The sequence below is a fragment of the Cupressus sempervirens genome, chromosome 11, assembly GCF_028749045.1.
Source record: "Cupressus sempervirens isolate cs-2001-9-10 chromosome 11, ASM2874904v1, whole genome shotgun sequence".
NCBI classification, from domain to species: domain Eukaryota; kingdom Viridiplantae; phylum Streptophyta; class Pinopsida; order Cupressales; family Cupressaceae; genus Cupressus; species Cupressus sempervirens.
Window position 1 is genome coordinate 753919412 of NC_143128.1, and position 12458 is coordinate 753931869.

The 12458-nt window shown below is 32.5% G+C and overlaps 1 protein-coding gene across 1 annotated transcript; it reads left to right on the plus strand.

Annotated features, from left to right (window-relative positions):
* The first annotated feature begins 8275 nt into the window (after positions 1–8275).
* On the plus strand, positions 8276–10197 carry LOC149531788 (uncharacterized). The gene is made up of 2 exons (XM_089810078.1): positions 8276–9254; positions 9335–10197. The coding sequence occupies exons 1-2, from the start codon at positions 8358–8360 to the stop codon at positions 10025–10027; spliced, it is 1590 nt and encodes a 529-aa protein (XP_089666204.1). The 5' UTR covers positions 8276–8357; the 3' UTR covers positions 10028–10197.
* Positions 10198–12458: the final 2261 nt, after the last annotated feature.

Genomic DNA, 12458 nt, shown 5'->3' on the forward strand with positions numbered 1-12458 from the left:
CTACATGTTCCTTCACAACTAAAGAAATAATCACATGCTCACGTTGTGGATGGACCACGGGTGCCCTAACTACATTAGGGTCATGACATGCTCTGGGCCTCTCAAATGATGACCCCCCACCTCTACCCTGGGAGTCTAACATATCAAAATAATTGGGGATCTCCCCAAGGACAAACTCACAATATAATTTCTTCAAAAAATACATGGGGACCTCGTGATTGTTGCAAGGAGGGGCATCAAAAACCATCCACCATCTATCCCAAAAATTATTTCTAATAGCATCATGTATGCACCAATGGATGGGGAATCGTTTAGTACCCTCTCTAACAGTATTTTGCTCACCGGGTTTTCTAAATAATGCACATATACTACCTTTTGGTATTTCCTTTTTTCTAACATCTTCATATGACAATTTATTTGCATAAAATATTTTTTTTTCATCCCTCTTAGCTCGCCAAATATCTAACTGACCACTAACTGAGGCTATCTGAGTGTTAATGGATTCAAGGGATGATGCCAATTGAGCCCTCATTGGATTGGTTTGTCCGGATTCTTTCAACCGAGCAATGATTCCTTTTAATTGAGTTTTGCCTCTCTCTATTTCATTTCTTATATTTTCTTGTGTGCCTGGTGGAGGTCTTGCAATTGGTTCGGGTTGTGGAATTTGTTCTTCTTCTTGAGGAGGGTTTTGGTTTTGGGGTTCTTGAGGGTTTTGATGTTCTTATGGATTTTCTGGTTGATTATGAACATTTCCTGATAAAAAATCAATTGAAATTCAAATAAATAAACAAATCTAAATGAAATTTGTAAAAACCCTACAAAAGAATATAAAAAACTTACAAAACAATATGAAAAATATATCAAACAATGCAAAGTTAGGTTTATATCACTTACGGCGTCATCGTGGGTGTGCTTGTGGTCTTGGATTTCGTCGATGAGGAGGCATTTTGGCAAATGGTGGTGCAAATGTTGAGTCTTCAACTCGCGTACACATTGCTCGCTGTAGGAGTAGAAAAAAATGCTAATGAAAATGATGGGCTGCGGGTTTGCAGCCCATCATATATACTTTTTATTTTTTTTAAAGCGCGTACGCGCTATAGCATGTGCACGCTTTTTAAAATAGGAAAATAAAATTTCCTTGTCACTTTTTTGGCACCAAAACTCGGTGCATATGCCCATAAAGAAGATTGGCATGTCAATGCATTCATGATAGATGATGCCACCATTGAGATTGAAGCAATCAGGATTATCAATCTTGCCTTATATTTTCAATAGTGTAATGGTTTTCTATTTCATTTACAAAAAAAATATTTCTCGCTTTTGAATAATAATAATTTTTTCATTTAACATTCACTTTTGTGAGAATGCACTTGTTATTATCGGATTTTATAATGTAAATTGTAGATCAACCTTTAATTGTTGAGTACTTTTATGTATTTGGCATGTACATAGAGCATGGTTAAAGAATGTGCATAGGTAAGTCAAGATTCAATTAAAGCATAGGAAATATCATATTCTTAAACATCATATCCTAATATAATTATTGTAATCTAGGTTTGTGAGTAACAGGGATGATGGAACAAAAATATTTGAAAGATTGGGTGAAATAATGTATGGAATGAGTGACAATGCAAACATTGTCACTCATTTGATTAACAAATTCATAGAGGAGTTTAAAGAAGAGAAGAAGTTTATTGAGTATTTTCAGAAAACTTAGTGTCAAAATCAAAGATGCATTGGTAAGTCAATCAAAATATCATTATGTTTTATTTTCATTTACATCTTTTATAACTTGTTTATAGTGTAATCTATCATTTTTTTTTGTGTAGAGATGTGGGCAAAACATTTTCGAAGTTTCTCTCATGCAAACCAAGAAACAATGCAGCTATAGAGTCATACCATTTTCACATTAAGAGTCATTATTTAAGTGATCTTTCCAAGAAATGTACAAGGAGAATGGATTGACTAATTCATATGCTTCTCCATAGGGTAGAACCATACTATAAAAATAAAAGATATCTTCAGTTATCTAGGTTCTTGACTAACTTCAAAAAGGAAAGATATTATATAACTGCTTTAGAGAGATCAAAAGCAATAGCTGATACCGATTACTATCCCCATCGTCTTCTTCCTAATTCATATAAGGTAAGAAGCCAAACTGATCCAACAAAATGGTACCTCGTTAGGAAATTTGGATTAGATTTAAATGTTTGTGATTGTTAGTGGGCAAAATGAGGAAATATGTGCAAACATGTGTTGAAAGTTTTAAATCTCTTAAAAAGAGACAACATAGACCAACAAGATCAAGTTGGTGGTAAGTTTCATTTGTGATTTAATTTTATTAGTTATTTCTAATGATTTCTTTTTCCAAACTAACTAAATTTAATTTATTAAATTGCAGATGATGTTACTACATTAGTTGGTGCAAGTGATGAAGTTAGAGGGGGTGCTTTTCATGAAAATGGTATCATTGGTAATGTTAATATTCTTACAATTAAGTATTAAATAGTTTTATGTTTCTAAATATTAACTAATTATTATTTCAATTGTAGATGGTTGCACACATCTAGAGGATCAAGATGTGTCTGGGGTTGTCATTGCCAAAGTTCAAAGCATTGGTAATTTTCAAAACCATCATTTTATAATGAAGCATTAGAATTCTAACAATATTTTAAAACTTAGTCATTATTATTTTTGTTATAGATGGCTGAAAATCATATAATACTTCCAATTATGACTTTCTATATTTAGTTGACTAAATTAATTTAATTTAATTACAGATGATGTTACTAGATTGGTTGATGAAAGTGATGAGATTAGAAAAAGTTCTTGTCATGAAAATGGTACCATTGGTAATGTCAATATCCTTACAACCAATAATTTAATTATTTTATGTTTCAAAAAATTAACTAATTATTATTTCAATTATAGATGGTTGCATGCATCTAAAAGATCAAGATGTGCTTGGGGTTGTCATTACCGAAGGTCATAGTATCTAGGTAAATTTCAAAACTATCACTTTATAATGAAGAAGTAGAATCTTTAAACTAATTTTTAACTTAGTCATTTTTATTTCTATTACAGATGGTTGGAAATCATCTAATACTTCCAACGATGAATTTCTAGATTCAATTGACTACATAACTTCATTGCTTCAAAATTTACTAGCTAGAGAAGATGAACAAATAATGTTTAGTTAATGTGTTGGGAGATTTAAAAAAGACATCTATGCAACTTTTTCTTCATCTTCCAAATTCAAAACAATTCTTGGCTCAGAAAAAACATCTATGAGATGAATATCAGCATGGTTTAGTCCAAGTAAAATGCGCAATTACCATTTTACTCATCAAAAGTATAATGTCATAACTCAAAACCCAAATGAAAGAGCTAAGGAACACAAAGCTTTTCAATTCCCCTCCATAGGATCTAGAAAGAAAAAGAAAAAGAAGGCCATTAATCGATCGGGCATAACAATACAATATGAAAGAGTTGTTATCATATAGAAAGGTAAGTACATTTATTCAAAAGTATTTTAGTAATTTATATAACAATAAATCTTTTCTATAGATGATAAACATGTCATTTGTAGGTTTGAACTACCAAGAAAGCATTTGCCGATGTCAATTACCTTTCTCCATCGATTTGAACCAAATGATTACAGGCGAAATAAAAGTTATGTATGGAAATTATCTTAAATGATTATTACATTTCTTTGAAACTAACTAAATTAATTTTAATAAATTACAGATGATGTTGCTCCATTGGTTGATGAAAATGATGATATTAGAGTGAGTTTTTGTCATAAAAATGCAATCCAAGCTAAAAATGGTAATGACTTTAAACAAAATGACAATTTAATTAAGTTTTGATTCTTTTTCTTCTATATTGATTTTATATGATTCAATGTATTAAATATGCAATATTGTTGTAGTGCTACATGGTGGACAAAACACTCAAGAAGATTTCTTACCCAAGACGACAACAACAATGGATGCAATGCAAGTTACCACTAGTAATAAAATAATGAGATCTATTTTCACAAATTTTGTGCGTTTAATGCATAAGTTATGTTTTGATTCTTTAAATGTGAATGTTATTTTAGTTTTAAATGGTCAATACAACAACCAAGACCATGCATTACCCTTTTCTCTTGATCTTAACCAAACAATAGCAATAAAAGACACAATGCAAAGTGGAGATGGTAAGAAAATTTTGTATTCAAATTTCATTGATTCCAAGTCTTTCATTTAGAATTTAAAGTTATAACTAACTCGATTTATTTGCAAGTGTTGATGATATTTGTATGGAGGATCATGACCAACATCTCTTTGGATAATCAAATATTGACATGATATTTATATAGAAGATCATGGTCAACACATTTTTGGATAATATTGTAATATATTGTAATTTGCATATTGACTCTTGAGTACTAAACTCTCTTTAATAGAGTGAAGACAACATAAATTTAGAATCTAGAATTCATTTGTTTTGAAAGATTCACTCATTACTTTTTTAATCTAAATTATGATCAACAATTTCTTTTGAATTATATATATATATATAGAGTCACATTTCTTTGAGTTGACAATTTTAGGAAAACCATTTAAAAATTCTTTAATGAGTTATTTATATATATATTTTTTGAATTATATTTTTTATTAATTCAATTTAAATTCTATTCTATTATATCATATAGTTTGCCATTTTTTTTGTTAAAATTATTTTCGTGAAAGAAATTTAGGTGTTAACAAAAAAGATGACTAGACATTTAATTATGCTAGACTTTATTCTAATTTCATTTTGACCCTTAAAATACTTGTGTACAAATTGAAACTCGAAATAGTCTCTGCAATTAATTATTTCTATATTTTTGCTATAATATATATATATAATGAATTTGTATAATGTTCTAAGTAAAAATATATATCAAAATTTATAATTTGTTATTTTAATTATTTACCAATAAAGTCATGTAATGCTTGAAACATGGAGAGAAGAGAGAGTGTTCTTCATCTATTTTTTGTTAATATTTTTTTGTCTAATATATGACTAATAAAAAATAAAGTTTGTAAATCGTATGAGAAATATGATAAATATGCAAGAACTATTTTTTATTAGTTATACTTTTATGAAATAATTTTGTTGTAAATGATGTTATTAAATAGTAACAATATAAAAGAAACAATAAGAAGTGAATTAGCTATATGAATGTAATATTTTATTATTATTACAATAAATAAGAAATAAGCTCATTCATTTACATAAATTTAATTTAATAAATATCTTCTAGTACATAATAAACTTAGAATTAAAATTAAAGTTATATTTTAATATATATTAAAAAAAAATCTATAATGTCAATTCTTTCATTAGATTTTGATAATTACATTTTGAAAATTATTCTAAGATAAATAAAAATGTATTAAAATATTATATTATCTTATTTTATTTCAAATTTTCAAATATTTTAAGTAAAAATCATGTAAAAATATATTTTATGAATACATTAAAGTTTCTTAGTTTATTTATAAATTTCTAGTTTAATAAAATAATATATTAAAAGGAAAAATGTATAAGAAAAAAAATGATGTATTTGACATTTAGAGAATGAGCTTAAACTAAATCAAATTAAATTTTATAAAAAAAATAAATTATTTTTTAAAAAAAGTTATCATTCTACTCACCTAAATTATTCGACCATATATTTCTTGAGTGGTCTCCACTTTTGTATAAGGCATTGTAAGGAAATGCAAATTAATAACATCATATTTCCACAATCCATTACTAATGATAATTATGCTTCTGGATTTGATTGCATATGTTTTTTTATCATCAACTTTTCAGGTCACACTGTGATCCATCATCAAGATGAAAGAAGGATGTAAGATGTATGATGGATCACAGAGTGTGATCTAAAATGTTGATGATAAAAAAACATATGCAATCAAATCTAGAAGCATAATTATCATTAGGAAATGCAAAACTCGACAATACACAAATTATAATTTATTATTTTTCTGTAAGGCCTCCTAAGGAAATTCAATAGAATAACAGTAATCTAACCATCATACTAAAGTTGTTTTTTTTACTTAATATTAGAGTAAACGTTAATTAAATGAATTTTAGACCAATGCTACTCTAAAGAGAAACAAATCTCATCCTCCATATTCTACACCAAAATTCCACTCACATCTAAATCCTTATGGGGATAGTTAATCAAAGTTGAAATAACTTTATTGACGCGGTTGCTGAAAATAGAGGATAACAAAATTGATCAATTTAATAAAATATTAAAATTAATATTACTTCAACTTAAGTTTGGATTAGTAATAACGATAACATTTTTCTCTCCGTTTCCAAAGGATGCATAACATAATGACATGTTTGATATTTATTGATATTTTATGACAGTTTAAAAGCATAAATTTGATTGACAAAGGACAGTGGTTTGTTTCTACGGCTAGTACGGGCACTAGCTAAATAGCCACGAAAATGCACTCGACTATTAGCCAGTGTCGTTTACACCATCAATGTACTTTCCTTAAAAAGTCACAGGAAGTCAAGCACAAGAATGGGTAGGTACAGGTACTTTTTAGCGTAAATGTGGTTCAGTAAAATCGCCGAAATTTGCAGTCAGAAATGTTTAACGAGACTATGGAGATGTAATCTAGCTTTTATTCATAATCGTCTTTATGAAAACTACGTTTTAGTTTGTTGTTAATATTTTGTTGATTTAGAACGTTGACTAGGTTTTAGTTTGCTCTTAAGCCTATATTAAGTCTACTTGATACTTCGAAGATTTAGAAATGTGTTCAAATATGCTGAAATTTGAAGGTCAAATTTTTGAATGGATATTAATTTTTTTAATATGTAAGAAATATTTCTTAATAAAAAATTTCATGATCTTTTGTACTATAAATTTATCAAAAAATATTTAAGGAAGTATTTTATTTTGAAGATTTTCTCTAAAATATATATATCTTTTAAAATGCATTTTGTATGAAGATTAGCTAGCACCTTGTTCATTTAAAGATCAAAGTGCTTGTCCTACTCATTAGATTATAGGACTCGATCAAAGTTTTTTATTAAAAGAATATAATATAATAGAATAAAAATAGTTAGACAATATTGTTATTGTCAAGCAAATATATTTAATTCACTTGAGGCAAGCTACCTCATGAAACATAGGGGTACTTAATGAAATAATCCTAAAATTTGTTAAGGGTTTGCACTCACCTATCATATTTCACACATCTTTTTTATAGTTGCAAAAATGGTGTTTCATCTCATTTAGATGTGTAGAATATTGTTCCTTTTTAACGACAAACACAAGAAGCTAAGTAAAACATACTAGTAAAGTAGATGTTTGAATATTTACTTTCTTATTCAATATATACTAACAAAATATAACTTATAGAACTCTTAATAAGGACCTCGTTAGTACATATATAAGATTTAATTTCTATAGAATTTAAAAACTAAATTTCTTGATGATTTATATTTTGTTAGTATATATTGAATAAGAAAGTAAATATTCAAACATCTACTTTACTAGTATGTTTTACTTAGCTTCTTGTGTTTGTCGTTAAAAAAGAACAATATTCTACACATCTAAATGAGATGAAACACCATTTTTGCAACTATAAAAAAGATGTGTGAAATATGATAGGTGAGTGCAAACCCTTAACAAATTTTAGGATTATTTCATTATGGACCCCTATGTTTCATGAGGTAGCTTGCCTCAAGTGAATTAATAAAAGATAGATTACATTTCCACAGTCTCGTTAAACATTTCTGACTGCAAATTTCGGTGACTTTACCCATTGTTGTGCTTGACTTCCCATGACTTTTTAGGTAAAGTACATTGACGGTGTAAACGGCACTGGCTAACAGCCGGGTGCATTTTTCGTGGCTATTTAGCCAATGTCAGTACGAGAGCAGAGGCAAAAAGAAATCGCTGATGTGACTGGTGACTGACGGGTAAGAAGATGCTATGGAGGGCATGGATGCACATGCCTATCCATGGCAACGGGCACTGCCTAGCCGGTACAAATATTCGGCTATTTCGCCAGCGTTTGCCGGTACAAATATTCGACTATTTGAGTGCCGAATTCTTTTGCTTTTGCGAAATAAGCGCCCTGCCGAAATATTCGAGCCGTATTTGTGCAGAAAGTTTGTAAGAACGTGTAAACAGCCGTCAATACTAATCCGAGAAGGCGCACCACTGAAGAATTTGAGGCTATATTTAAGAACAGAAATCCTCCCACTGGACACCATTCCGCCGTTGTGAAAAATAGAGAATTCAATTACAACGCCATTCAGTCATTGTGAAAACTCTGTTAAAAGGCTGCAAGATGAGCTCTGTACATTTTTTTCAAATGGAAATTGATGTTCCAGAAGAAGCAAGGGCTCTGGTCATTGGGAGAAACGGGCGAATGATCCAAAATTTTCAACAATCCGCAGGTATTTCTTTAGCTAGGCTTCTGCCCTCTGGAAAATTTCAGATTCGTGGTGATTCCAGAGAAGCTGTGCTTGGAATCGTTACTTCCGTTAGGCGTCTCATAAGCCGTGCTGTTCCTAGCAAATGCAAGGGATACTCCCCTCAATTTTACCGCACTTGCTTTTGTAAATCTGTTGAGAATCCCCTGCTTGCCGTTGATAGAGTCTCCTTGGAAAATTATACAGGTGAGATCTCATGCACCCCTGAGAATGATAGACAGTATTTTTGTTTCAAGAGTGGGGAAGAGACGACATCAGTTTCGTCTTCTTCTGATGATAATCTGGCGGCTGCGCTTTCCACCAAAATGGCAGTTTGCACAGATTTTATTCCGCATTGGGACGTTTCAGCTTACAAATCAGATCTGTTACCGTGCTTTGAGGACCAGGACATGATGCGAAACGTCAAAATGATCATCAGATTCGGCAAAGATCTCTTCCACGGCCGCGGCTGCCAAGAATTGTTGGACGAGGGTTTCGTTTCGCTTTCCTATTTTCAGCAACTTTACACAAGAAATCTCTTCAAACGCGGATTCTCCAGCGCTTGTTCGGAAGGCGCAGTAAAGAATGCAAAGCTTCACCTGGAAAGGCTCAGCTATGTGAAGGTTTCCTCCCGGACGAAAATCAGTATTCATGTTGCAGATAGAGGCGAGAAGCTCCGGCGGCTTAATATCTCAGTGCGTTGCATCGGAGAGCAAGGGATCGTGCACAACGCCGAAGTGCAACGAATCCTTAGTTCGAATAACTATTTCCAGGTGCTCACAAAGGTTTAAAATGAAGATTTTTTCCTTCAGTAATGTTAAGATTTTGTTTTAAAATTGTCTGTTGTGTGCAGGTACTCGATGTGGATTCCGAAGCATCTCGTGAAGATGTTCAGAAAGCCTATCGCAAATGTCTGTTGAAGATCGAGTTTCATGCAGGCGATCTGGCCGCCGCCGAAAAGGCGAAGCAATCGGCGAAGAAAGCCTCAGATTGCTTGATGGATGCTGTGCAGCGAGAAAAGTATGTCAAGAAATTTTATTCGCCATGTGAGTCAAATCCATTTGTGGCTCTTTCTGTGACTCCTGTGAAGGCGGAGATCAGTAGGGTTCGGAGGGATCCGACGAGACACGGATTCATCAGCTTTAGCAGAGGGGGAAAAGATGCAAGTGATTTCAGGCTGGGAGTGATGTCGCACGGCAGAGAGATGGAGAAACAGGAAGATATGGTTAAATGGATTGATGACGCCTGGGAGAATCGAACCGCTGACCCGCGGCTTGTTTTCAATACCGGAGGTCGGTATGAAGTAACGAATATACGGTATAAAGAGGCGGAGACGTACGTAACGGAAGACTATAAATTCCGTATCGCAAATGTGAGTGAAATGGAGGGCGAAACGGAACGGAAGAGAAGGGAGTGCGCCCTCACCAGTCGGTGGTCGAAATGGAACGATGGAATCGCTGAAAACATGGACTCCATGGTGACCAGTGACGTGGCTAATCTGGTGAAGGAAGCTTTCAAGTTCAGTCAAATCATGACCCCACGTTGACTGCATGCGGTGTTGATGGTTCACGGGCATGGAGGTTGACAGTTTGAGGTTGGACCTTCTTGTTCTTATTTATCATCAAGGTTGAGCTTGGGTTGCAAACTTTTTTTGTTCATATACTTTCTTTTTAATCCTTATTATGTAATTCAATTTCAATTTTCATATTTTCTAAATCAGTCCTCTTCTATCTTCTTTTTATTTTGAGTTGAACAAATATAATTTTGATTTGATTTAATAAATATGTTAATATTTAAAGATATTCTTATTTAAACACTATTGCTATCCAAATCTATTTTGTCATCCTCATTATGTATGAGAATGAATAATGACTATTGAAAGGATTTCTTAATTACATCATGATTTATTTTAAAAAGTAACTATAAATGTTGAATGCAATGAGACAAATGTTTCTATAGATTTTGTGAACTTTATTTGACTATGTTAAGTTATATTTCTTACATTCAACACATTTATTTTCCTTAAGTTATATGTTTAACTTGTGCATCTTGATAGATGTCCACATCTTACTAAAGGTAAACATTAAAATTAACACATTTGAAAATACTTGTCTAATCACTTGTAATTTGCATGAATGATAGAATTGATGGTTTTTTTTTCTTATATTTTTTTTTTAAAATAAAAGGCAACAGGACGTGTATAGGTTTTTATTAATTCTATAAGAAGTCTTTACAATAGTTGATAAAACTATAAGTAACTGGTATAAAGAAGATTACTTCAACTAATCCACATCATAAGTTAAACAAAACTAGTTCGATCAAATAGCAAGATGTACTTGATATGTGAGAAATTTTTTTGATGTGCAAAGGATTCTCGAACTGATACTTCGATACTAGCTACCGCTAGATTAGCAAATCCATCAACTAATCTATTGCCCTCATGATATACGTGTAATTGCTAGGTTTTTGAAATTCTTTAGGGCTTGCCAAACTTGTTGCATAATATACCTAATTTTCCAATTGACAGATTCACCAATTTTGGTAGCATGAACTATGATTCTCGAGTCCCCTTCAATCTAGAGATTATGATAGCCTCAATGTAGAGCATCCCTAAAACCATTTAACAATGTTAATGCTTCTACCCTGTTATTTGTGGTATCCAAGAAGGGGATAGCCACCCCCCATAGATAAGATAAGATAAGATAAATATATTAATGTCCAACAAGAGACCACAATGCGGGTCTATGGGACTGGAAGCTTACAACCAATAAGATAGCACCAAACAGAACACCAAACAGTGTCAATAAAAGAGCAAGCACAAACCTAAAGAAGAAGAAGAAGAGAACACAAGTCACCCCAAATAGGATTAGGGATTCTTCCTCGAAGGGAAGAAGGAAAACAATCAATGAGATGGACGAGGGCAACTAGGGTCTTTGTTCTATCGCTGAATGTTGCGAGAGGAGTGTCACTAGCGAAGATGAGCATTACAGAGTTTCATTGACTGGAGTGACCGGTGTCAGGTAAACTAAATGGTCGCTTTGTACGCTAGGAAAGAGATAAGGGTGAGAAGAAAGTCATGATAAGTTGTACCTGGGTTTGTCCCATGGGGGAAGATAACTAAAAAGTGTGGTTGTGAAGTTGTATGGCTCCACAAAGATAGAGCGCAAGGCAATGTTGATCTGTGTACCTGAAGAAGTCTGAGAGGATATGCATTCTCTAAACAAACAATAGAATCTTCCTTTGATCTCATAGTATATGGGGCATCTGAAAAGGAAATGCACACCATGACTACCCCTAAACACAAATGCACACCTTGATGGCCTTGGGTTACCACGTGAAGCCCTATCAAAGTTCAATTTCACAAAAGAAGGGCAAGGAGCTTGCCATCTTACCTTTTGACATTGTGCATATGCTGGGATCGAGGATGGGATTGAACCCAGAATGGAATAAAGAGCCCTTTCCAATTTACTTTCATTAAGGCATCCCATGCCTAGAATGGCATTGTTGATTGTGACCTTGGGAAGATATGAGCATTCAAATGGTTTCCACAATCCAACTCCTAAATGAAGATATCAAATTGCATAGATTCATGCCCGAATATTCTAAAATCACATTCATACCAAATATCCCAAATGATAGCTATTAGAATGATTTTCCAAAGTGGTGCAAAAAGAGAGTCTTGTTGTGTCATCGTCCATGACTCAAAAATATCCCAAAGTGTGTTAGGCAATGAGAGGGCCATATTGAGCTTATTAAGTAGGTGCAACCAACATGATTGTGCAAAAGAACATGTGAGGAACAAATGATCAACATTTTGAACCTAAGATTTACAAAACACACATTGGAAAGGGGCAACAATATTAAAATGCGAGAGTCAATCACTTGTGAGCACATGTTATTTGAGAGCTAACATGCCAAACTTCATGTCATGGGAGAGACAAATGGGTTCCAAAAAAATTTAAATGACCTTTGCAAAG

Bases quoted from the DNA above. Each gene is read 5' to 3' on its own strand.
- LOC149531788 (XM_089810078.1), top strand. From the start codon at position 8,358: ATGAGCTCTGTACATTTTTTTCAAATGGAAATTGATGTTCCAGAAGAA. The intron at 9,255-9,334 runs GTGCTCACAAAG...TGTTGTGTGCAG, and splicing joins GTTCGAATAACTATTTCCAG to GTACTCGATGTGGATTCCGA.